General features: G+C 40.6%; 1 protein-coding gene across 1 annotated transcript in view; it reads left to right on the forward strand.

Annotated features, from left to right (window-relative positions):
- FREM2 (FRAS1 related extracellular matrix 2) overlaps nucleotides 1-26,728 on the forward strand; it is a 151,461-nt gene that overhangs the window by 81,119 nt on the left and 43,614 nt on the right. The window contains exons 5-6 of the mRNA XM_008692266.2: nucleotides 7,800-7,925; nucleotides 9,029-9,280. Of these exons, the coding sequence (XP_008690488.2) occupies nucleotides 7,800-7,925; nucleotides 9,029-9,280 (378 nt within the window). The remainder of the gene's footprint in view (nucleotides 1-7,799; nucleotides 7,926-9,028; nucleotides 9,281-26,728) is intronic.

Below are 26,728 nucleotides of genomic sequence, written 5' to 3' on the forward strand. Positions count from 1 at the left end.
AAAGATTCTTAATTTCCTATATATTAGATTCCCTAACTTTCAGACATAACACCATCTTTCTCACTCTTAGTAGTATATAGATATTAATTAATATTAAACATTTTTATTTCTGTTAAGAGGAAAGTAGGTAAGAGCTAAAACCTATTTGATATTAAGATCCCGTTCCTTTTTTTTTTTTTTTTTACTTTGAATAATTTCTAACCAGGGTAAATTGCGTTTTATGTACTTTATTAGGAGAACATGGCCTCAAATACAGGTATTTGACTATGGATACCTAGCATAGACATCTAAAGCCCATAAGTATTTTATGCAATTATTTAGTAAGTACATTTGAAGTGTCTGCAAACTTCTGACTGAAAGGGGCTCATTCTGATACCTGTATGATATCAAAATCGACCATGAACCTCATGAATTAAATATTTGATCTCTGTAATCATTTTTTGTATGATCAGATTAGGTTAATTCTGTATAATATATAGTAGAAAATAAACAAACCGTTCTAGAGGAAAGTAGAAATTATAGCTCAAGAACCCTACCCTTATTGGATACAAAGAAAAGGCAAACTTTTGTGTGCTGAATGAACCAAACCCATTTCATGGGGTAGAATTCAGATGACATAGGCTATTACATGAAACACAAACACTAATTATTACTTCTAAAATTTTGTACCATTGTCAGTGTTGTCATAGGGAGATCACTGGCTAGCTGATGAGTGTGCCAAAACTGAGGTCCAGAATTAGTGAAGTGGTAGTCCACTGCAGCTTATCACACCGAAATGATAAAGCACGCGAAAATTCAATTTCAGTGAGTGTGGAAGCTTTTTTGCTTTTTTCTTTTCTTCTCTTTTTCTTTTCTTTTCTTTTCTTTTCTTTTCTTTTCTTTTCTTTTTTCTTTTCTTTTCTTTTCTTTTCTGAGAATGGAAATCTTTTTGTCTTTTTGAATTCTGTTACTGTGAAGCACAAGTCATTGTCTTAAGAGAGACAGACAATTCTAAATACTTGTTCAAATTACAGCACACATCTGCACATTCCTGGCACCAAAAGGCGGATATGAAAAAAGGTGCTGCAAAATAAAACCATTTTAGTGGTGTAAAACTGTCTGAAAGTTTCTGTGTTCACAAAATGAAAACATTTACTGATAGGAACAAAGATTCAATCTTACTGACATTTGCGTAGTGCTGCAGGATGATTTTTGGATCTCATGGCATCCTGATATGAACGCATAATACTTACTATCATGTGATTTAGAGGTTTTCCTGATTCTCATTGGTGTCTCTTTTGAGTCCCTGTGAAATTAGCCTATATTAATCACTATGTTTCAGAGTAAAAAAACAGACCATGGAAATTAAGAGCTGTCCAAGTTCAAACATGTGAGGGACAACTCAGTACCACATGTTGCCCAGTCTAAGGGCGCCGTGGTAGCCGGGGAGGTCCCGGAATATCTTCGGGGGTGTTTTTTGAATGTGCCAAACTTTCCAAAGGAGATGAACACTCCGTGCCTTTCTCCATGTGCTGCATTTTCTTTCTTTGTTCCATTCTAACAAAGATTTTTAGAAAATATTTTGTTCTATCATGTTTTTAGTAGAATCTGGTTTTTTGTTGTTTTTTTTTTTTTTACTCTGTTCAGGATAATTGAGAAAAGGACAGCATGAACATTATCTTTCAAATGGAACTACAACTACTTTATTTCTAAGAACGGAAGTCATTTCTTGCCTGAATGACAGCCCAGTCAAACCTAAAAATAAAATAAAACCTGCAGTTGCGATCAAAGCACTCATTACAGTATAGATGCGTTGACTCATAAAGAACGCACTCACTTTATCCAGCTTTATCTTTCAAAATACAGACTAATGAAGCCGATCTGAAAATCTAAATGTAACACATGTTCATCGTCAAGAATTCTGAGAGATTTAAAGAAGGAAAAGTCCCTTGTGGGCCTACCCCATGGGAAAGCCAGTGTTAAGGATGGAGAGATTGACCCTGAAGGCATTTTTTTTTTTTTGTGCGTGTCTCTATTTACTTAGTAGAGAGTTTACTATTTCTAGAATACCACCCTGGTTTTGCCCCTCAATGAACCCCTTCCCAGAGGTTGCTGTAGCTTCCGTTTAATGGGCTCATTGGGATCTGACGTATGATATGCAGTTATATTACATAATACGGTATTATATTCATACACATATTATTATGTATTTATACATGTAACACATAATACTTCTATAACTTGATTAATATGAAATCATACACATTTTATATCTTATGTAATACTTTTATAATTTATATGTATAAGTTTATATATGGAATTCTATGAATACATTGGATCTGTAAAAGAATTCTCAAAATACTTGTTTTTAGCTTCCTTTGTTCTGCCTCTGCTGTCCCTGCCGGCTCTGTTTTAGCAGTAATTATGTGTTTTATAATCTCGGTTGAGCCTTCTGTGTCTCTGGCGTGAGTGCTGCTGCCTGCTACCCTGAATGTTCTTCCTTTAGAAGTAAACCATAGCGGTTATGGGCTTGGTCTTCGAGACGGGCTTCTTGGGTTCAAATACGGACATCGCCACTACTGGCCTTAACTTCTGCTGATTCCGTAACCTCTGTGTGCCTCCTGTAACCTCTGTGTACCCCATGTTCTCGGAGGAAAAATGACAGCCATAATAGTTCTCATATGAAAGTGTTGCTGCCAGGATAAAACCAGCCGATACATGTAAAGCGTTTAGAATAAGGGCTTCACAAACAACAGTAAGAACCCCAAACGTATTAGATAATAGTATTTTTTGGGTATTAGGTAATAGTTTTTAAGGATGATACACAAATACCACTCTGGGGGATTTAAAAAGCTGCGCTTGCCTGAGGCAGTCTGCATGTGAGCTCCACTGTACATACGAAGTGAACTTGAAAAATGATGTTAACTAGAAAAATCTACCAGGGAAGCTTTTCTCTTTTCTCTTTTCTCCCTCTCCTTTTCCCATTTCTCACATAAACCACCATTTCTGCCCCAAGTTCAGTCAGCAGAAGACTTAAAACTTGGTGCTGGACCTCTTCGCCCTCTGTCAGACCAAGTGTGGGAGTGGGTTCCAGAGCTAAGGGCAAGCTCTGGACACATTGCTTTCATCTTTATTCATACTTCAAACCTCCCAGCTCGAGCAACCAGTACTGGCTTGTTATCAAACTTGCATGGGCCGTAGCGTGTAGGAGGAACTCAAGTACTCAAGGTATGAAGTTACAATGCCATACGTGGGACTTTGATGAATAACTTATTTTTAAAAAGTTGGCCAGTATAGATTAGAAGTACAGGGTAAGTATTATGTATGATCAACTCTGTCTTAGCTCAGGCTGCTGTAGCAAAATATATAACACCCTGGCTGGTGTCAGCAACATTTATTTCTCACAGTTCTGGAGGCTGGAAGTCCAAGGTCAAGGTGCTGGCAGACTCAGGCTTGTGGTCTGATGCCTTCTTTCTGTATGCTCACATGTGGTGTATGTACGTGGAGGGACTGAGAGAGGGAGCGCTCTTTCTATTCTTTTAAGTATACTAATCCCAAAATGAGGGCCCCACCCTCATGACCTCATCTAAACCTAACTCCTTCCCGACAGTTCCCACCTCCAAATATCATCACTCTGGGGGTTAGGGCTTCTGTGTATAAATTCCAAGGGACACGTTCAGTCCACAGCAAACTTTAATAAAGAAACAAAACTTTGTGTAATATTTATACTAATGCCATTGGAGTAAATGACCTGAGGACTGCTAAAACCTAAGTGATACCAGACTTAATTTCCATTAGTGAATAAAGAAACTTACTGGAACTCATTGAACACCTGATTTGAATATTTCATGGCACTTTGCGTATTTTTTCTAATGAAATGTTATGATAATTTGTACGTTGAAATTTTATGTTTGGTAAAATCCTACTTCATAATAGTAGGAGTAATTTTGCCCTTACAAAAACTCATCTAAAAAATAAACAAGATATTTCTCTAGATGTCACTCCATTGACAGCAAACTTTTTGAAATGTCTATGCCTTTTGTCTAGAATTCTAGTTTCTCTCTTCTCATTCATTCCTTCAGGCTTTTGTCCCCTTTACTCCACTGAAACAGTTCTTGCAAAGATAACCAATGACTTAGGTTTGCCAAATGGCTGATTCTCGACTTTCTTGACTTGTCAGCAGCATTTGAAGCATTTCATCAGTCCCTTTGTCTTCCAACACTTTTTGCACTTGGCCTCCAATACCCACACTCCCTTGGTCGTTCTCATCACTGGGACCCCTCTCAGCCTCCTTTGCTTAGTCTTCCTTATCTCCCTGACCTCTAAATGCCCTGAGGCCAGTCCCTGGATCCATTGTCTTGTTTATCTACAATTCCTCCCTAAATGATTTTATTCTGACTCAGACTTCACATACACCAACATGCCAGTAACTCCCACTTTTATCTTTCCCACCTGTACCTGTGCATTGAAATCCAGGATTGTGTGCCCCACTGGCTAATTTGACATCTCAACTTGGATACTGAAAAGACACCTCAAAATCAATCAATCAATCTAAAATAAAATAAAACTTAATCTGAGTATGTCCAAAATGGAGCTCCTGATCCACCCTTGAATTTGATTCTCATGCAGTCGCCTCCACTTCTATATACTTGGAGTCACCTTTTTTTTTTTTTTTAAGACTTTACTTATTTATTTGACAGAGAGAGACAGCCAGCAAGAGAGGGAACACAAGCACACAAGCAGGGGGAGTGGGAGAGGAAGAAGCAGGGTCCCAGCGGAGGAGCTGATGCAGGGCTTGATCCCAGAACGCTGGGACCACGACCTGAGCTGAAGGCAGACACTTAAGGACTGCGCCACCGAGGCGCCCCTGGAGTCACCTTTGACTCTTCCGTTCTCACATACCACAGCTGGTCTATTAGAAAACTCTTCTGGCTCTTCCTTTGTATGTCCTGCATACAACCATATTATACCAGCTCCCCTGCCACCACCTGATCCAGTCTTCTATGACCTTTGTCCTGGAAGGTCACAAAGCCTCCTAACTGAGCTCCTAGCCAGCTCCTGGCCTTCAATGTCTATTTATCTCACAGCAGCCAAAAATAATGTTCTTAAAATATGTCAGGTTACAGCACCCCCATATTCAAAGCCTTCTCATGCTTTTATACTGAGAGATGCATGGACATACACACAGACAATGGACAGACCACATATTAAAATACAACTCTGACCCACAACCAACAGCAACTGGGAAGCGACACCATAGCCTCTGAAGTAATCAGCCTCAAATCGTCAAAATTTGATCAATAACTGACAGCTTACCTAATTTTTCTCCTTGTTTTCAACTTAAGACCAACCAGAGAAAGCAGATGTTCTCCTGTAACTAGTCACCTAGGATGCCCCACTTCTAGTCAGCCTGCCCACAGCTTCCCTGTGCCAGCATCCTCCAGTCAGGGCACAGCTGCAGCCTTCCCTTTCTTCTCCTGGAAAGCTGTCCAGCCCCTCCAACTCCTCCAAAGTCCTGCCTTTCAGTCTCTGGCAATCCCAGCACCCACCCAGTCACTGCTTCTCTGGTCCCCCTTCTCTTGACCTCTCTTCTTTACTCAGTTTACTCAAGCCACATTGGCCTCCTGCCATTCCTATACACACGTGGCACGACTTTCACTTGTTCATTCTTTTGCCTGGACTTCTCTTCTGTAAGTTATTCACTGAGGGCATCTGGTTACCACCTTCAAATCTCAATTCAAATATGACTCTATCAGAGATACTTTGATGTATAACACAGGCCCACCACGGCACATACACTGCGCTAGCCCTCGCTGTCCCCTTCAGCACACTCCATTCCCTTCATATAACGTGTTACTTCCTGACATACTATCTATTCTTGTATATTTGTTTATTTTGTTCCTCTTCCTCACCCCCAACTAGAATGAAAACTCCCTAATACCAGGGGTTTTGTTTACTTCCATATCCCCTCTGGCTAGTAGGAGTGTCTGGCAAGTACAAGTCACTCAATCAGTGTTTGATAGATGAATAATTAGTTATAAAAATCTAATAACCCACCCTTTTTTTTTAATGGTACCATTTTTTACATTGATCTATCAGTCAGAATCTCAGAAGGAAACAAATGACACTCAGGTTTTTTTTAATGTAATAATTTAAATTTAAATTAATTTAAATAATTTAAAAAGAATATAATAAGAATATAATAATAGGACTATTTACAAGGTTAAGGGCAAAGATTGGGAAACCACCAGGCAATGTAAAGGCTGGTAGGATAAAGGCTAGTAAGAGTAGGCACCATTACCACCTCAGGCCTGAGGGCAAAGGAAGGAGAAGTTAGCTGAGCCCAGAGAGTGAGCTAGGGAGTCCAGTGGGCACCATGACCATTACTTGGGGGAAGGGGTGTGGCCATCCCTGAACCCAAAAGCAGCCAGGCGGATGAATGGTGCAGACCTCATTCTGCTCTTGACCTCCCAGTCCTGCCTGTGCTCCCTTTTGGCTGACCCATCGGGAAGCCAGAGCACAAGGGAAACCTTTGATGTGGTTCACATTCGTCAGCTCCTGGGGCACAGGGAAGGGTGGAGAGGATGGAACATGGACCCTGAGCGCCTATGTCTTATTCCAACGGTCTTTTATAATCATCAAAAGCAGTGTGGCTTACTGTTTTTAAAATAACAGTGAAGCATTTTCTGTGTGTATGTGAAATTTTCAGTGAAACAGACTCCCAGTCACCAAAAGATCTGTTTGGAGGTTATCATGTCAACTTATTGGACTAAATGTTTTTCCTGAACACAACCTAGTTTTACATTGATTGAACTGTATTTTTCACCAGTTTAATTATGCCATTTTTATTATTTAGGGTACCTTTCAACGACCTTAAAAATGAATCACTGAGACTTATTATATAAATATAATGTTGTATACTGTGTGTTATCGTTATTTCTCTAGGGGAGGAAGGAAACCACAGGTATATTCCTTATAGCTGACTGATAGATTTATGAATTCTAAAGGAACTGCGATTTAAAAAACAAGCAAACAAAAAAAATCAAGTGTTGAACAGTGCATTATTATATTTTTAAGCATTGATGATTCAAAAGGAACACATTTGAGGTAAAGAGTAGAAGAGCACATTTTATAAGATCTGAATTTTAATTTTGACGCAACCATTAAGAGGCCTTGGCAGGGGCGCCTGGGTGGCCTAGTCGTTAAGCGTCTGCCTTCAGCTCATGGCGTGATCCTGGCGTTCTGGGATCGAGCCCCACATCAGGCTCTCCGCTATGAGCCTGCTTCTTCCTCTCCCACTCCCCCTGCTTGTGTTCCCTCTCTCGCTGGCTGTCTCTCTCTCTCTGTCGAATAAATAAATAAAATCTTTAAAAAAAAAAAAGAGGCCTTGGCAAATAAGTTCAACTCTCTACACCTGAGTTTCTTCATCTGTAAAGTACAAGGTGGGACAAGGTGACTTCGACATCTCTTCTGCCTCTAACATTTGACTACACGATTGGAAGGTGGTGACCTGTGTCAAGAGAACAAAGTTGTATTTAAAAAGAAGTATGTCAGCAGCACTGATTAATTGAGAAAAAAAGCAATGACTAGAGATAAAAGCAATGATGGGCTTTATCTTCAGGTTAAGAATTCACTGGCCCAGAGCCTGCACGCTTTATATCCAATATTGCTTCCCTCTTCTCCTCCTTCCCCTCACGCTGTGTTATTCTAAAAGAATATGCAAGGGGGAAAAGTTGATCATTAGAACAATTTTAATTTGCCCAGGATTGTTAGAAGCTCAGACAAAAATAATAGTAGCTGTGATTGTGTTTTCTCCTTAGAGTCCACTGTATTTATTCCCCAGTCTGAATACTCCATTGAAGAAGATGTCGGTGAGCTGTTCATTCCCATCAGGAGAAGTGGAGACGTGAGCCAGGAGTTGATGGTGGTCTGTTACACGCAACAAGGTAGCTCGATTTACCAAAGAACTGAACTATCCCTCCAAAGATGTGTATGGAAGCCTCTTTGACATGTTGGAACCATAACATTATGCCTTGAGGGGTATGCTGTATTATTACAGCTTTCATAAAGTACAAAGAAGCATTTATCCAGAGGTCTTCCTTCACTATTATACCTCTGAGGAGAAAAAAAGCAATAACTAGAGATAAGAGGGTCTGGAAGCCCTGCTGTTACTTATCAAAACATACGTGACTCATGTGGTTACTTATTCTAATACTCAAAGCTGTTTGGAGTGTAAGAAATTGAAGTCCCCTTCCCCCACCCAAACCCAATCAAACAGAAGAGGGTTATTTTTTAAAAAGAGAGGGGTGGGGGGGAGCAAAGAAATACATACCTAAGGAAAAGAAACTAATTTCAAACTAGTTCAAAACTCTGAATTTCAAAATATTTCTTTTACTCATTGGGTAAGCCTTCTCTGAAAGGTGATTTTATGTAATGCAAAATTAAAATTTATACATAATATTAATATACTAAATATCTTTCTAAGAAACAGGTAGATTTTCTAAGAATGTAAAAGAGAAGGTCATATATGCAGTTGATATCTGAGCAGACATTCGTGAAAATTCCCATTAATGTATTTATATAAGTTGAAAGGCAGTAAAGAATTATGGTCAGAAACACAGACTTCAGGGTCCACCTTGGGCTCCGGGTCCCAGAGCAAGTGGTTTAACCTCTGTAAGCCTCTAGTGTGTAACCCCCAATAGAGTGTTGAGAGGATCAAGCAGGTAATATGTGTAAAGCACTTGGCACTTTGCCAGCACACAGTAAGCGGTGGAATAGTAGGAGCTATTATTTTGTAAAGTTGTGTTCTTCTGAAAGACCAGTGGCAGGAAGTAGAGAAGAAAACACTTGAAATGTAATATTTTTTGTGTGTTTGAGACCACTGTGAGGGTGACTCATGGTGCTAAAACTGTATGTAGGCACTACTGCAATTTCCAGGGAGGTTCATATACGAATTGACCATGAAGATATTGCGTATGAAAATAATTATTTCTGGAAACACCCTTGTAACATGTTCTACATAAACAATGTTCGGATTCTCTGTCCCTAGGCACGGCAGGCGGAACTGTGCCCACATCAGTGCTGTCCTATTCAGATTACATATCCAGGCCTGAGGACCACACCAGCGTCATCCGTTTTGACAAAGATGAGTGCGAGAAAATGTGTCGCATCATTGTTATTGACGACTCCTTGTATGAAGAGGAGGAAACATTCCACGTCCTTCTGAGCATGCCCATGGGTGGGCGGATTGGATCGGAGTTCCCAGGGGCTCAGGTTAAGATCGTCCCTGACAAAGACGATGGTAAGTACGAATTCACTTGAAAATTACTCCTCCTCCCAGGCAGACCAACATCAGGTGCAACCTGTGACAGACAAGTGAGAGTGTAAGAGAGCTACAGCATGCATGTTTATTTTATGGTTGTTCTTATTGTGTGATTCAGTTTCCAAGTTGGCTGGATCAACTTGTCTTTCTTGATTTAATATTTTTAAAAGGCGAAAGTCACACTTACGTGTGTTTTTTTCCTCTGTACAGTTTTCTTTTACAGTGCCATTTACCATTAGGTGATTAAACTTTTCCAATCTCATGAGGAAGAATCGAAGCAATTGTAATCAATTTATTTCCTGTTTGTTTTGTCTTGCTTTTAAAAGCTCGTATTTTGCAACGTTAATCTCAGTATTTGAACTTGTTTAACAAAGAAACCCATCAGACAAGGCTGATAAATGAATAACTGGAAAGATAATAAATGTATGGAAAATGAAATCCAGCAGGCAGCTCCCTGCCCCAAAAAGGAGGGAGGTATATCCTAGACCACTCGTCCTGAGGGAAACTCAATTACCATAAAATAATCCCACTTCTGGAATAGAAAAAGGAGCAGAAGGGTCTTAATCTTCCCAGCTCAAGAAATAGCTTGTGGGGGCGCCTGGGTGGCTCAGTCATTGAGCGTCCGCCTTCGGCTCAGGGCATGATCCCGGCGTTATGGGATCGAGCCCCACATCAGGCTCCTCCGCTGGGAGCCTGCTTCTTCCTCTCCCACTCCCCCTGCTTGTGTTCCCTCTCTCGCTGGCTGTCTCTCTCTCTCTGTCAAATAAATAAATAAAATCTTAAAAAAAAAAAAAAGAAATAGTTTGTGCCCGATAGGGTGCCTGGCTGGCTCAGTTGGAGCAGCGTATGACTCTTGATCTTGGGGTTGTGAGTTTGAGCCCCATGTTGGGTGTAGAGATTACTTAAAATAATAAAACCTTAAAAAAAGAAAGAAAAAGAAATAGCTTGTGCCTTGAGAAAAGAGAAGAATAAATACAAAAGTATAAAAGACACAGGCAACAGAAAACACTCTGTTTCATCTGGCTCATCTTTATCTTTATCATTTGCCTGACTTTCAAAGCCAAAAAGTCTCTTCGAGTAGGAGAGTTCGTGTCCTTCAGCCAAGCAGAATCCCCCACATCCCTTATGTACTCCCCAACGTACTATAGCTGACCTTAATTGCCATCACTTGACAAGAGGTCTTTCTGTTTCACTGTTGTAAGTCATCTTAATACATCTACCATATACTTCTCTGTACAAATATCATGAAGAGAAATATGGAAACAAAAATGTCTTTTCCCTTCTTCCATGATTCAAAATGTCTCTAACAGTACGTATTTGCTCCTATCAGCCATTAATCTTCCTGCATTAGGGCAAAGCAGTTTGGTTTGGAATCTTTGTTTTTTATTGAATCACTCAGCTTTCACTGATGTCCTGCATTGGGCACGACATGGTGATTGACTGGACAGGAAAGTCTGAAGAATAATGTTTGGGCTTCTAGCTAGGGCAGTCGAGTTAACTGTGGTCCAGTTCACCGAGCTAGAGAGAACGGGAAGAAGGGGTTTAGGGATCAAACAAGGAGTTCATTTAGAACATGTTAGTTTGAAGAGCCTTTATGGTTTCAAAGTGCTGGGCATGGAGTAGGGGAATGCAGATAGGGGTCTGGAGATTCGGACGGACAAAGTTGTGCACTAGAGATATTGTTGCATGTTATATGTGTTGATAATAATAAAATCATGGGAGAAGATAAAAGTGCTTTGGAGGACATGCAAAAGTAGCCTTCGTATGATTTATCACATGGGCATATTCTACTCAGTTCTTTTTTTTTCTTTTTGAAACAAGGCTTGTGTTTATTATTTTTTTAATAATAATTTTTTTTAAAGATTTTATTTATTTATTTGACAGAGACAGCCAGTGAGAGAGGAAACACAAGCAGGGGGAGTGGGAGACAGAGAAGCAGGCTCCCAGCAGAGAAGCCTGATGTGGGGCTCGATCCCAGAACACTGGGATCACGCCCTGAGCCAAAGGCAGACGCTTAACGACTGAGCTACCCAGGCGCCCCTAATAATAATTTTTTATTATGTTATGTTAGTCAGCAGACAGTACATCCTTAGTTTTTGATGTAAAGTTCCATGATTCATTGTTTGCGTATAACACCCAGTGCTCCATGCAATACATGCCCTCCTTAATACCCATCACCGGCCTATCCTAATTCTCCCACTGCCCCTCCCCTCTGAAGCCCTCAGTCTGTTTCCCAGAGTCCATAGTCTTTCGTGGTTCATTCCCCCTTCTGTTCTCTTACTTTAAAAAACAGAGTGCATTTCATGAATGCTAAGGAGACAATTTGAAATGATGAAGTAGAAGAAGGTAGTCACTATAAGGGTATGAAATCCCAGAAAAGAAAGTGCTAGAAAGAATCTAAGAATCAAACACATTTCAGTGTCTAAGTGTGTGAAGCATTATAAATTGGTAACATCTCGCCTGCAACAAGCTAGGTCATTATCTTCTTTTTTCTTGCTCTTTCAAAATTTTTAACAGGTCTATTTGAGGGTTTTTTTTCAACATGTAAATATTTCATTCATTTTTTAAATGATGTGAAAGATAAACCCAAAGCTTATTTATGAGGAGTTTGCTTTGTGGTCATTTTTGTCGGAATACTTCATATCTTACTAGCTGTCTGGTCACATTTTATTCATGTCTCTAATACTCTATCAATAAAATGGGGATACTAATTTTACCTATATTTTTTCATTTTAGAAGTTGACATCTTATAAGTGTATTTTGCTTGTCACATACATAGGTTATAAATGAAAACAATACTGCTAGCCATAAAGTACTTTCATCATGGAGAGAGGAAAGAATGCTGGTTTAATGGGGTGAAAGTCAAATTTCATGCCTGTGCAATAATACTGATACATATGAACAGTTGTCCCTTCTGAACACTTATTGTGTACCAAGAACTTTACATGAATCACCCAGTTAAATCTCAAAAACCACTCTGTGGAATAGGTAGGTATCTCCTCCCCGTGGCAGATGGAAAAACTGGACTCAGGCTAAGAAAATTGCTTAGGATCACACAGATGTAAAGTGTTGGATATATGTCCTAAATTTAGGTCTGTTTCACTCAGATTTGATGTGTTTCATCACTAGGCTGTAATGAATCCTGAAACTCATCAAGGGGGTTAAAATGTAAGTAATACCTAATGACATAACTGAAGGGAGGCAATTGTCATAGAATCTAGAAAAGAATAAATATAGGTCTACACTGGTAGGGAGGGGAAATGTATTTTTTCTGAGGGTGGCCAATCTTTCAAGCACTAGAAGTTATGTAATTGGAGTAGAGAAAATGTTCAAGCCTATTACATATCTGGATGAAATAGTCCTCCTGACTTTCCAACACTCTTTGCTCTGATTACTGTGTCCGTTTCTGTGATAATGGGTACACCAGATGACAAATCATCCAACCGTTCCCTGACTAATAAGAAATCAATTCTTTGTAACTTAGTAACTCAGAGAAATTGGAATTTTACAAAGTGAATTGATTCTCCAAAGTTAGATTATTCCCCAGTGAAGCAATGAGATGATATTTCTGTGCCTGCATAGGAGATCAAGACGTGGTCCACAAGTGACCCTTGTCAGGTCCCAGTATCAGAAACTCTCACCCAGGACCAAGGGTTTTCTCTGTGTAGACTCTCAGCGGTATGAGACTAGAACAGGGCCTCATGGTGCAGAAATACACCTGGCCAAATCTGTGTTGACTCTTTAAGAAACAGCTAAAGCCTTTATTGTGTTTGGAAGAGACTTCCACATGAGCTACACACTGACATAAGAACAATGCTGTCATTTTGTGCAGCTCTAAACATCCTCCATCACTGTCCTCATCCTCAGTACTTCAGTAATGGTTCCGGCATCTGTTCATTGGGAAGAGTATTAAGTCAGGGCTAACAGTACTGCACTAATCTTTGCTGTCAGTCTGTAGAAGTTAATTAAGGAACATTCAAGCTGAATCCACTTTCTGCTTTTGTGCGACAACCCGCAGGGGTTTTAGCTAAAGTGGCTGGCTTCCTCGACCACCCCGGACAAATTACCATTCTATATACGAGCCAGAGACACATAAGAGGCAGCATGGTGAGCCCTATGGTAAATGTAACTCAATTCAGCACCATTCAGAAGCTTACTGACATCACAAGAGCTTTCTCAACAGCAGGACTACTTTAGAGAAAAAAAAAACAAAAACATTTCTCATACCGGAAAAATACATTGTGGTTTGGTATGTGCGCGAAATACGTTTTATTCATTTGTGCCGAGCTGAAAGACCTGGTAGCCATCCTTTTTCTTTTTTAATACCGTTATTTGCATTAGGATAAGCTTCAATAAGTAAAGTCAGGCCAGTCATTGAAAGGAAGGACCAAGTTCAATTGAAGTAACAGCTTAACAAAACAAAGTTACATTCTGATCTAGTGTGCTTGAGTTAGAGCAATGTTAAAAATCAAGGTATGGGAAAATGAGTTTCTAGCTGCTTCGAATATTAATTCATTACAGCCATTAACAGACCCTTCATAATAGTTGGTGACACTAAGGATTTAGTGAATGCCAGTGGATGTTCAGTGAGTGAAAGGTAGTGCCAGAGTGCGCTGGCTGATAAAGATTATACCAGGCTTTCCACATGACAAGGATTCTAGATATAATGATGTAGATCTTCTACACTTGGAAAACGGCAGTAACATCAAACAATATATGAAATACCCGCCATCTAAAAAAAAACTGAATCCCGCATATCCTACACACACAGCAGATATTTGTTGTGCATTTACAGAGTGTAACGGGGTGGGGGTGGGGGGCTACAGAGACATTTAAGACGTAGGCCAGAATCTTACAATGTGTACAGTCTATTTGGGAGGAAAAAAACTAAGTACATAAAAGGTTGGGAATCATTCATTTCAGTCATAATTTGAAACCGTAAAGGGGAGACTAAGAAAGCAGAGTGGGATTAAAAGCAATTGCATGATCACTCTGCGAGTCAGAGGAGGAACAGAGGGGCGCTTTAACAGGCAGCAAAGATTCAGGTAAACGGAGAACAGAGCAAAGTATTCCAAGACTGCATGAGCGAAACCTTGAGGGAGGCACTTGTTATATAACAAGAAAATTGTGGGAATCTGCAAAACGAAGCACATTATTGGAGTTACCAAACAATAAGTACACTTTCAGGCCCTTTAAACTGGTTTTAAATGTTGCCTCTTTTTAAAGTAACTAACACTGGGACATCTGAGTGGCTCAGTTTGGTTAAGCGTCCAGCTCTTGGTTTCAACTCAGGTCATGATCGCAGGGTCATGAGATCGAGTCCCTGTCTGGCTCTGCACTCACAGAGAGTCGGCTTGAAGGTTCTCTCCCTCTGCCCCTACCCCTTTCTAAAATAAATCAGTCTTTTAAAAAAATAAAATAGCTAACATTGAAATAGTGTGGTTTAATTCCCTTGTCTTATTCAGCTTTTCAGTTAAATTTAAGCCGTTTTATGGTAAAAAGTCACTTCATACCATTCTTTGAGATTATAATGGTTTCAGGAGGGGGTAGTGCAAAATTACAGGCTTGACTCATTATTAACAAACTCATGAGTGGGAGAGGGTAAGAAAATGAGCATTTGTGGATGTGAATGAGTGAGTCATTCACTAAGTCTGAGTCAGAGGGCCCAGAGAAATGAGACTTCCCAGGTTTGACCTTTGGGAGGAGCCTCAGGGTCCCCATTCTTGCTCCTCTCCCCCTAATTCTGAGCCTGGCTGGCCGCAGGGCCCGGCAGGCCAGCTGTAAACAGGGAGCAGCTCCACAGCAGGCTGAGGTGCGGGGGCATGTATTAAAACAAGGCAAATGCGCTCGAGTCCGAAGGGAGTTCATCAGCCATAGGAGTACATTAGACTCAACCTGTTATGGTCAGTCTCTCTAAAGGCCCTTGCTGCTGTGCTGCTGTGAACTCCCTTGGCCTTCTGAAAACTGTTGACACAGTGCACTGCTCGCAGCAGGAAAGGCATGGAAAGCTTTGTTCCACTGCGCGCACACACACTTGGCAAGCAGCCACTTGAATCTCTCCTGCTAGGCTCATGAAAACGTTCACCGCCGCTACCCGAAGAGGCAGCGGCTCCAGAGCTCTTTAGGAGACCAGCTAACCATTTTGTATAATTTACACTGAAGAATGACCTTGTGGCCCCCAAGAAAGTGAGCACAGGGAACCGGGCCAGGACACAGGGCCAGTCCGCCCAGAAATAAGCTCTTAAATTCATGGGCTGTAAATTTGCAGGCATGTCGTTGGCTAGGGTGGTTCTAAGGCATTAAGATTGTGATGTTGAGTAGGACCATACTGTTCACAAGATGAAATTAACTCATGTCGTTATTTCTTAGGGCTTCATAGATATCATATATGTCATAAAATAATAATCACTGACAAGAGCATCTTCTTCGGTGGGCTAAGCCTTTTGCTTGAATTATGTCGTTTTTCACACAGACACACAAACTACGAGCAAGGTTTTATGATGCCTTGGCTTCATCATTTGTGAATGGTTAGGTAGCTTGCTCAGGGTCGCATAGCTGGTAAGCATTGAGCTAGGCGGACCGGAGGGACCATGGCACCGACCACTAGGCTGCCCACCTCATGGACTTTACACAGCTGCCTTCTCATTCTGCATGGCACTACTCAAGGATAGTGGTAGGAGGTGTCGTACTAGAGATCTTAACAAGATGAAACAAGCTATATACTTTCACATGCATATAGCACCCGAGAATCCTAGAATAATTAAAATGCTGACAGTTACAGGCTTTAGGCATGAACTCTGTACATAAACTATTCAGGTTCACCTTTTACCAATTTGAATTCCAAGGATCATTAGGAAAGCATGGTAGTACCTTCTGGTACTTCAGCTGGACAAGGAACAGCATTGATTTCTCCCCCATCATTTCGCAATCTGCCCACTTCTTCAAGAATCTGGTTTGGGCTCTCTTGTCAGATCCTTATGGATGGACGCCATCTCGTGTTTGCTCTGTCTTGTTCATGGTAACTCTAAGTGCCTGACTCTCATCTCTTGCACACAGAAGGGAGGGTGCTAGCCATGTAATACCATCTTGTAGATGTCAAAGGATAACTATTGCTGATTTATTATCACTAAAACCCTGGAAGTAGATTACTAAACATTGGTAGAAACCTCAAGTTCCCAGTCACAGAAAATTCCATTTTAGTGCTAAAAATCACATAAATCTGAGAAGTGACCTCTCACATATTAAGACTTACAGATTTTTGTGAGGTTAAAAATCATTAAAAGAGGTATTACAGTAAAAACAATAAAAACATAAGAGATTGAGTAATTAGGAAAGATCTCTTAATAAATGCTATTGTTAACATCAGAAATGGCAAATTATTTGCCAGAAACAGAGGTCTAGTACCTCCTCTTGTTGAAATCATAACGCACAAAGAAAATGCCGATGAGCCCAAAGCTACAACTTGGCTGAAGGCAGACCTTCAAAGCCTTGACCTTCACATCCCATGATGTAAGGAGAGGCCAGAGTCTATGAAATACAATGAACTTACACAGGCATGATGATTGATTCACTAAGTCCAGACAAGGTGTATGTACCTGTGGTCTGTTGTGGAAAACATGCACTTCGTAAATTCTGTTACTAAATGGACAACAGCCTCTCTTTTTATGGTATTAGAAGGAAAAAGTAAGAAAAAAAATTGGAATATATGTACTGTTTTTTGACACTGTCGATCTACGGTTCATTGGTCACTGTAGAAATGTGAATCTTGTTCATTTGCTTCTTTATAAAACCTGCCCCCATCCAGAAGCAGTACCCCTGGAATTAGGACTTCTTACTGCTGGCCAGGTTCTCTGCGTACCTTCCTTTCTCTCTACGGATACACATTACCGTTCACAGGATTCGGACTGGTTTTATGAATTCCCTAAGAAGCAGGTCATCATTCTGTCTTACTGAAGCAGGCATGTGGATCTTTTTTTCTCCCTTTATTCCTATAAATCCTATGCATACCTTTCTTGTAATTGGCCTTACGCCTTCCTTTAAATGCTGTAGAGAACCTTATTACTGACCTAGAAAGATACGAGATTGCCCAGTAAAGAATATGGGTAATATCATTTGATAAAACTAGTGACCTATGTCATTATTATATCAAATAATCACAATAATAATCTATATTGGGAATATAAAATGTAGTAAAACTAAAAATAGCTCTTTCCTTTAGGCCATTAGAAGCACTTAAAATTATGGCTAAAAATGTCCTTTCACACGTCTAGAGAAATAAATGCCTTCTTCATCCTTTCTCTCACAAACAGGTCCTCATTCTGTCATAGTGAAACACACATTTGAGTCATATATGTTCATACATTTATTTATTTTAAATATTTGCTGAGCATCTCTAACGTGCCAGATGCTATGCTAGGGTAAAAGCAATAGAAGATTTGTCCTGTCCTCACATCACGTATTTATTACACCTTACTAAGCGCTGGGCGCTCTCTAAGCACTGAGGACACAGTGGTGAACAACACGGGCCCCATCTACAGGGGCAAACAGATTCAACACGGCGAACCGTAAGACCAGGCTCCCCCATATAATGGGAGCTCTCAAAGGAGCATCCGGTGTGGCCTCGGTGCCGGAAAGGCCAGGTCGCCTCCACACAAAGAACAGAGGAGACTGAGTCATGCGAGTTGGCAGCTCACAAATTGATGTGCATTGTCCCATGTCCCCTTAGGCTGGGACAGCCTCTCAGTTGTGAAGACAACGGCACAGTTTGGAGTGAGCCAAGTCAAGTACAGATCAGCAGTCGCCGAGTATAAACACAGCCCTATGAAAAGAAGTTAAATGGTTGGTAGAGCTTTATTAGCTCGTACTTTTTCAAAAGTCTGAAGAGTCAGAATATAGGCATTGTGAGAGAAAAAAGAACTCTCTTTTTACACCTCCTCGGGCTGCGGTAGAGCTCAGCTCCAGTTTCCCTGCGGGTGCTTCACAGACAAGCTGTGTCACACTCCCGGGAAGTACGCCACAAAGCCAGTCCCTGGGCTCAAAATGCCCACAAGAACCACATTCTTTTCTCCTCCTCCTCCTCCTCCTCCTTCTAGAATCACACCTATTTGGAGGGATGATTTTCAAGACCACACTCATTGCCAGGGGAAGCTTGAAAAAGCCGGAGCCAGAAGGTGCTTCACATTCCCACTGCGGCAAGGGGCTAGCCTATGAAGACAAGATACGATTATAAATAGTATTGGGGTTCGCTTTACACCTTGCAGGTCGAGGGTGCGTGGTGTATAGCTCAGTGAACTGATGAAATACTATCTACACTGTGCATCAGGTCGAAAGAGACACCGAATTTTAAACCCACTTTCCAGAGGATCCCTGTCTTCCTACAGAATCTAACTAGCATGTTTTAACTGACACTGGTCCAGAATGCATATTTTGAAGTTCTTTAAAATGTCGGTATGTCTAAATACCAGTGTTACTGGATCCAGTTCAATGTACTGAGGTGACAAACTACCAGCAGGAGAAGATGTTTGATTAATTCTCTGAGGAGAGCTTCATTACTTTGTTCAAAACACTGCATCCCTTGATATTTCTGTGAAGAGGGAAACTCCATCAAACCCTTGTGTTATAATTATGGAAAATCCAGTAATTTACTTATGTATGGAATCTTCTTTTTGTTTTTAAACAGTAAAGGGAAAGTATTATAGGCACACAAGTTAGCATGGGTCTAGGGACTTAACTTCTGAAAGAAATCAAAGCAAATCGGGAAAACACCAAAGAAATAGACTAGGGCAGGTGGCTCTTGCTCTAACCTGGTTTTTCTCCTGTATTCCTAATCTTGGTAAGCAGTTCTACCAGTGCTAGACTCCTTTCTCTCACTCCCCACCCCAAATCCCTAATTCTGCCTCCTTTATATCTTCGAATACCATATCCTTACTCTCTTCCCTGTCAGAACTGCCACTACCTCGTCCAGCCAGCTTCATACTTCGCCCAGATTCCTGCAGTTGTCATTAACTAGTCTCCCTGCTTCCAGTTAGCCCACCCCCAGCCTATCTATCCTCCAGACCCCCTAAACACTCATCTTATCACTGCCCTGCCCTTCTTAAAACTGAGCACACCCTGGGGCGCCTGGGTGGCTCAGTCGGTTAAGTGTCTGACTCTTGATTTCAGCCCAGGTCATGATCTTAGGGTGGTGAGATGGAACCTGATGGGGCTCTGCCCTCAGCATGGAGCCTGCTTAAGATTCTCTCCCACTCCCTTCGCTCTGCCCCTCTCCCACTCACATGCATGCTCTCGAGCTATCTCATCTCTTTCCAAAAAAAGAAAAACCAAAAACTGACTACACCTCTCACGTGACAACTTCTAGGTCCCTTTGCTTGGCATACAAGGTCCTGTGTGACCTGGCCATTGCTTTCTGGTTTTCTTCTTCCCCCACTTCCTCACTCCTGGGCAGCATCCCAAACCTGCCAGATGCTCTGCAGCCCCCAAATGTGTGAAGCTCTGTGCTGTGGTTTCTGCTTGGGACAGCCTCGCACTCCACCTCCTCATACTCTACCTGGCTAACTCACATCAGTGCCTCAAAATCCAGCTGCTGATAAGAATAATGACTTACGAGCACTAACTGGCACTTAACTATGTGCAGGTAATGTGCTGAGCACTTAATGGCCATTTTCTCTTTAAAAGAAAACACCCACAATTAAGGAACAGGGGAGAGATGAGAGAATAACCAGAGGAGAGAGGTATTATGGAAGGAAAAGGATAAAGAGATTCAGGAAGACAGTTATGGTCCACAGCGTTAAATTCTGCGGAGAGAAAAAAAGAACACAGATTGGCAGTATGCAGTTGGATTTAACAAAGAATAGCTAACTTGGAGAGAGAGGATTTCCCGATGCTTTGGAAGATGAAGCCATGTACCAATAAGTTTCGATGTTAATGGGAGCTGAAAAAGTTAAAGATAATGGATAGTCTTTTTAAGTTATTATTCAAGGGAAAGGAAGAAAGGAAAAACTTTCATGCTTGTGGGTGTGAACGAAGGTGTGGTAGTATTGAGGGAAAGATAATTTATGATAATTTTAAGTTGGGACGAATGAGCAAGGAGATAGACACAATTTGTAACATCAATAATTAACAAAATCAGGTAGCACAATTCAAGCAGTTAGAATTGTTCATGCATGGAGGCTAAATGCTTGGGAAGCCATACTGCCTGGTGTCTAATCCTGGCTCTGTCTTAGGAGAGATATCACCTGTCAATACCCACTTTGCTCATGATAACGCCTATCTCCTAGGGCTGTTATGAAGAATAAATAAGTAAATATATGTAAAGTACTTAGAACACCGGTACGTTTAGTTAGCATTATTATTATTGTTAAGACAACAGTGCAATGGTGTGTTTACTTTCTGTTTCAACTACTGGATCAGAAACTCTTCAAAGATAAGGGCTGTGTCTCCATCGGTATGGCCAGCGTGGAGCATGGTGCTTAACCCATAAGACGTGTTCAATAAATATGTAACAAATGAATGGATGAATGCCTAGAGACAGCAGGCTGACCAGGGCTACTTACTATTTTTTTATAATATGAAAAAAAGACAAAACAGGACAGAGCTCCGTTTATCAAAAAAATACATTTCATGTGTTTACAAAATGCTAAAATAAGAACAAAATGTGTACATTTTAAGAACAAAATGTGTACCTTTTAGCTCACTTGAATTTTTGAGGTCCTTCTCTGACGAGCAATGTTAGTCTCCCACCTAAAGGTTGCAAAGAGGCATTACCATTGCTCTGGACAACTCTGTCTGCCCCAGTTTCTATTGAGCCGTTAGATTACAGACGCTCAGCAGCTTCTTAGTGACACTATATTTATCTGAACACTAATGGTCTTGAATTGGCTTTTAAGTTTCCCTATATGGACCATTTATTTAGCTGCCCAATTCCATTACCGACCTCCTCTCTGAGCCACGCTTTCACCACTAAAATCACACATCTCAGCCATGACTGTTCCTCAGTCCCAACTCGGGATGTACGGAGAGACACCCTAGGAGGTGATATGGCCTTATTTTGTTTTGTTTTATTTTTTGAGAGAGAGAGTATGTGCACAGGTGGGGGGAGGGGCAGAGAGAGAGGGAGACTGAGAATCCTAAGTGGACTCGTCACTGAGCATGTAGCCCGACGCAGGGCTCGATCTCATCACCCTGAGATCATGACCTGAGCCGAAATCAGGAGTCGGACGCTCAACTGACTGAGCCACCCGAGCCACCCAGGCACCCCCTATGGCTTTATATTTTAATTTTACTCTTTTAAAAAATTAGTTTTTGATTCTCTATAAATTAAAACAAAACACAAGTTCGAATGATTAAACAAGGTGCTATCTTAGGAGTCCTGTATGTTATTGAGTACATTTTATCTGAATGTAAGAAGTCATATGAAAAATCATAATGTCTACATTTTTATCATCTTGGTTTAGGGTTTATCCTTAGTTTGCAAACCATTTCTGAGACAAGAATGGTCTTCTAACTGTTTTTCCTTGAGAGGAAGCACTATTTTCTTTTCAATAAAGAATGCAGGAAGTAAGCATGAACAGGTCGCATGAATGCTAAATGAGAGAAATCTCTGCCAGCTCATATCATATTGACAAGGAAAACACCAGTGTCCAAGAAGAGCAAGAAGAATGTGCACGGACCTGAAAGCTTCGTGATGGGACTTCACAGAGACCCAACTGGATGATCCACATATTGTAGACCAGAAAGCCAAGAACCAAAGAGGCTGACTTCCCCAATGTCAAGGCATTTCAGAAGTGCCTAAAAAGAGACTAGCACCCATGGCTTGTGGAACAGTGGGGTGTGTTTTTTCCCCACCCAAACATGAAAGGATGGAAGACTCTTGGGACCGCTTTTCATGGACTACACCAGAAACGATGGAGCAAAGGCAAAGCTGCTATTGTGTAGCACTCACGAGGAGGAACAAGGAAGAAGGACTCTGACAAGAAAGGAGCACATTCCTCTCAGCTGGAAATGGAGTAGTTTGGCCTATTTATTCTGGAGTCCCTTCCTTTGCCGCCCGCGGACATGTTTCAAGTCTCAATTGTTGAGCAGTCTGTGGTCAAGATTATTTATTTGTCAAGTGTCAACCACATGCTTTTATTCCTGAGACCTCACACAGATTGTGTTTGACATTATGTTGGTCATAATCCTTCTTCGTTCAGCTGTTGGGATTCCCACATAAATCACCCTGATGTCAGAGTCTCCATTGATTCTGAAATCTTACTTGTGAAGTTCACTTTAGTCAGTAGGAATAAAAATATACACGTTTGCCTTCTGATTGGTGGTTTTTGGAGCAGTAACAATTTTCGAGGTATGGGGAGTTTAAGCCTAAAGTGATACTTTGTTTTCTTTCCCTCCTATGATGATATTTTTTTGATGAAGAAATTTTTCTTCACAAGTGAGGAATAATGAGCTCTAATATTCTAGTTTTCTCTTACATAGACTATTGTGTTCCTCTCTTGTCACGCAAGGAAACTCTCATTACACATCTTCAAAGAAAATATTCAAAAAATGTTCACCTTTCCAGGTATTTAATTGTTTTCAGAGAAAGAAGAAAAATGATTGTAGACATTCTAAAGTGACTGGCAGAGGCAGACACTCGATAAATGTGGCAATTATTTTGTAATATTACTGTGACGTTAACTATAATATTAATTGGTGTATATCTCCCTCACAAGATGAACTTTGGAGCCAAAATGGTTACTTTGGATAAGAAACTCTGGAAGCTGTTATCGTCTTCGCTTATGTCTCCACACATTTTTTGATGCCCCCTCCTATTCTGGGCTGCATGCTTCTCCTTGGAGTTTACAGATGAACATACACAATTTCTGCCTTTGGGAAGATCTAAAGAGGGACAGGAGTGAGTGGATGAGTCATTTGACTCTAGCGTGTCAAGTGCAGTGTGAGAAGTGTTAGGGGAAGGACCAGCTTGACAGCTGTCAACTAGAAGTAGGTTATATAGAAGAAAGGAAAGACAAATTTTGCAGGGCCTTGGGATTCAGAGATAATGGTTTCTTCGAAGGCAAAATAACTGCTCAGTTCCCTCGAGAGTGTACGCATCCACAACACTGTGAGATACCACAGCAAGTCAGTAAAGATGCCAGAAACTGTTAAGAGTAAAAAAATGTCTTACGGATTTTAACAGGATGGGACAGACTCTTTGCCCTCTCGTTAATCTTTTTATCTTTAATAATATTTTGCGGCTATGTTTAAAGAGGTACGTTATGCAGATTAATCCTTGTGTATATTAGTCTTTTTATTACAGAAGTATTACATGACTACTAAAAAGAAGTACATCACTAAATGGGGAGAGTCTGGTTATCTCCCTCACCAAAACCACCCCTCTTCCTTGAGGTCACTTGAGTGCGATGTGTGGATTTTTTTCTGTACACACTTACAGGCACACATTTATTTTCACTCTGATCAGAGGTAATTATTGCTATAGTGAAGTGGCAACTGGAACATATTCTAGAGGCAGATGGCCTGATTTCCTTTCATGTATTAGCTCTTGATCTTAAACGTCTGGACTTGACTGGCAGGCATCATCAGTAAAGTGAATATGGTGAGAGTACCTACTTCAGAGGGTCGTCAGGAGGATTCAACGAGATGTATGTATTAGAGCAGTTCAGACGCACTGAGAATAAGTATCTGTTATTACGACATGATCATAGGACACGCATTACCTCATGCTGTGCTTGTCTCACAGAGCAGTGTATCATGAAAAGCTTTTTACGCCAGCACCCATACACCCTGTTTCTTCTTTTTAGTGGTGACGTAGTATTCCGCAGTGTGGCTATCACATCTTTTTCTATCACACAGATGCTCTAAGTAAATATCCTTTCTCACATACTTATCATTTAGTTGTCTAGTATTTATCATCCCATTCGGTTTGAGATGTAACAGTATACATATGAATAGAAAGTATCTGTATTATATAATGAAAATAGTGATTCGTGTTTATCAAGAGCCTGTGACAGCCCAAGCACTTGTAGCCTTAGGTTTAATTAAATATATTATCCCTGTGAAAATCTAGAGGATACTCTCATCTGGCTTCTTAACCACAAATAACTGGGAATCTTCATCTGCCCTAAAGGAAGGATCCACAGATATAACTACAGCATGCTTGTATATAGTTTTTGAAGAAATAGATCATCCAAGAGTTTTGAGAAAGATAGCAGATGAAAGTAGAGAGAACGATTATGGAACAGAGCAATCGGTTGGCAAAAGCAACTACGAATGACAACATGGATGCCCTTCACAATTCAAAACCTGCCCCGTTGACCAAGCTGGATACCCCCTACTCATCCACTTCATATCGCCGCCCACATTTAATTGATCACAAAGCATTACCAGTCTATGTTTGAAACTCTTCTGGAAGCTGAATTCTCAATATTCCTGCCTTCAGGCCCTACCGTAAGACCTCACTAACTCTTCTCTCCATTGTCGTTCCCTACCTCCTCCAGCCTCTAGTCTCTCCCTGCTTCAGTCAATCACTCTGGTTCCCTTTTTGCAAATCAGGTCCTGATTGTGTCACTTCTGCTTAAAAATGATCAGTGACTGCCCATTGTCCATAGTTCTTGGCATCCAATGCACGAACGAACACAGCCACAACTGGCGGTAACCTCAACTTCAACCCTCATCTTTGCGCTCTCGGGAACTCCATATACATGAGCCACACTGCTTTTTAACCCACCACACATGCTCAGGAGTTGGCTGCTCCTCATCCTTCTGAGACCTCGTTCCTTTTAACTGCTGTCAAAACCTGCTCAGCCTGAATATGGAGCATTTTTCTTTTCTGGGATGTCGTCCCGCTGCCTCCAGCGTACTACAACCCGCGGAGAACCTCTGCACCATAGCACCTGCCGCCTGGTGCAGTCCCTGCGCCCCTGCCCCACCCACCCCGCTCCTGACCATGGTTCTCAGACTACAGTGTGCAGACTGTTCACCTGAGACAGTTTAAATTTTTTGAGATTTTGATTTTGTTGATTTGAGGTGAGACCCCAGGAATTTACATTTTAAAAACCCCTTTGGGCTTGCCATATGGATTTGTGACCACCTTTGGGAAACATTGTCATAAATTAAGAGTAATGTTTAAGAAATTGTAAATTATATCCCATTGGGTTGAGAAATCAATTGGTGGGTCATGACCAGATTTTCCTTTCCCTTCTGTTTATGCGATATATCATTTAGGATAGAAACAAAAATAAAAAGTTACCCCAGAAACCCCACAACACCCTCCTAGAAAGCAGGATACTCAAGAATATTTGTTGAGTAAAGAACATATAGGAAGACTTTCAAATGCTACTAGATGGTGGAAAATTCTGATGACCATAACATTTAAACTTTGTTTTAAGCTTATATAGACCCTGGAAAAGACAAAATCAGAGTTTTGGAGTGAAACTAAATTGGCATTAAGATTTCTAATAACATTATCCTTTTGGAGAAAGGCTTGCCATGTATTCTCAGCTGAAATCTTGGGAAGATTCAGTCCTTAAATTATCAGCGCTCTAGACATGTACTGACTTTTCTTTATTCTCTCTGAGAAAATTATAGTTGGCAAGAAAAAGAAATGTCAAAACATGCCTTTAAACTGATACATACTCCTAAGCTTTTGCCTTAAATACACATTTGAACTTTATTTTTCAACAAGAATTTTGAAAATGCTTTTTAAAGCCTAGCTATGAGGTCAGTCTTAAGAATGTGTGTTTATGTATTTAAAGTATTTCTTGAAAGAAAAGTAGGGAAAGGCCCAGTCAAAATTGTCTAAACTTATTTTTTGAAGATGTTATTTATAGGAGAAAGTTCATCAGATTTTCCCCCTTGTTTTCCTTACTTTCAAAATAATAGATGCTACTTGAAAAAAACGTTAGGTGTATTGCAAATTAAGGTATGTAAGAAATGTGTAGCAAAGGAGATCAAATTTCCTCATAATCCCATCCCTAGGAAATAACCAGTTAGCAGCTTGACATTCATTCTGTCCTATTTTTCTATGCATTAACAATATAGGGCGCCTGGGTGGCTCAGTCAGTCAAATGTCTGCCTTCAGCTCAGGTCATGATCTCAGCGTCCTGGGATCGAGTCCCACATCGGTCTCCCTGCTCAGCGAGGAGTCTGCTTCTCCTTCTCTCTTTTCCCTTCCTCCTGCTTGTGCTCTCTCTTTCTCACTCTCTCTCAAATAAATAAATAAATAAAATCTTAAAAAAAACCCCAATATACATGCATTTTAATAAAATGAATCATCTTATGCATACCATTCTATAATTATCATGTTAAAGTTTTATAAAAAACTCTACAAAAATGTAAAAAAAAAATACAGGATAACATGTGCTCCATCTAAAACTAATGGTTACCACTTTTCATAGTTGCTTCAGATCTTCTAAAGGAATTAAGCACTTTTCA

The sequence above is a fragment of the Ursus maritimus genome, unplaced genomic scaffold (assembly GCF_017311325.1).
Source record: "Ursus maritimus isolate PB19 unplaced genomic scaffold, ASM1731132v1 scaffold_10, whole genome shotgun sequence".
NCBI classification, from domain to species: domain Eukaryota; kingdom Metazoa; phylum Chordata; class Mammalia; order Carnivora; family Ursidae; genus Ursus; species Ursus maritimus.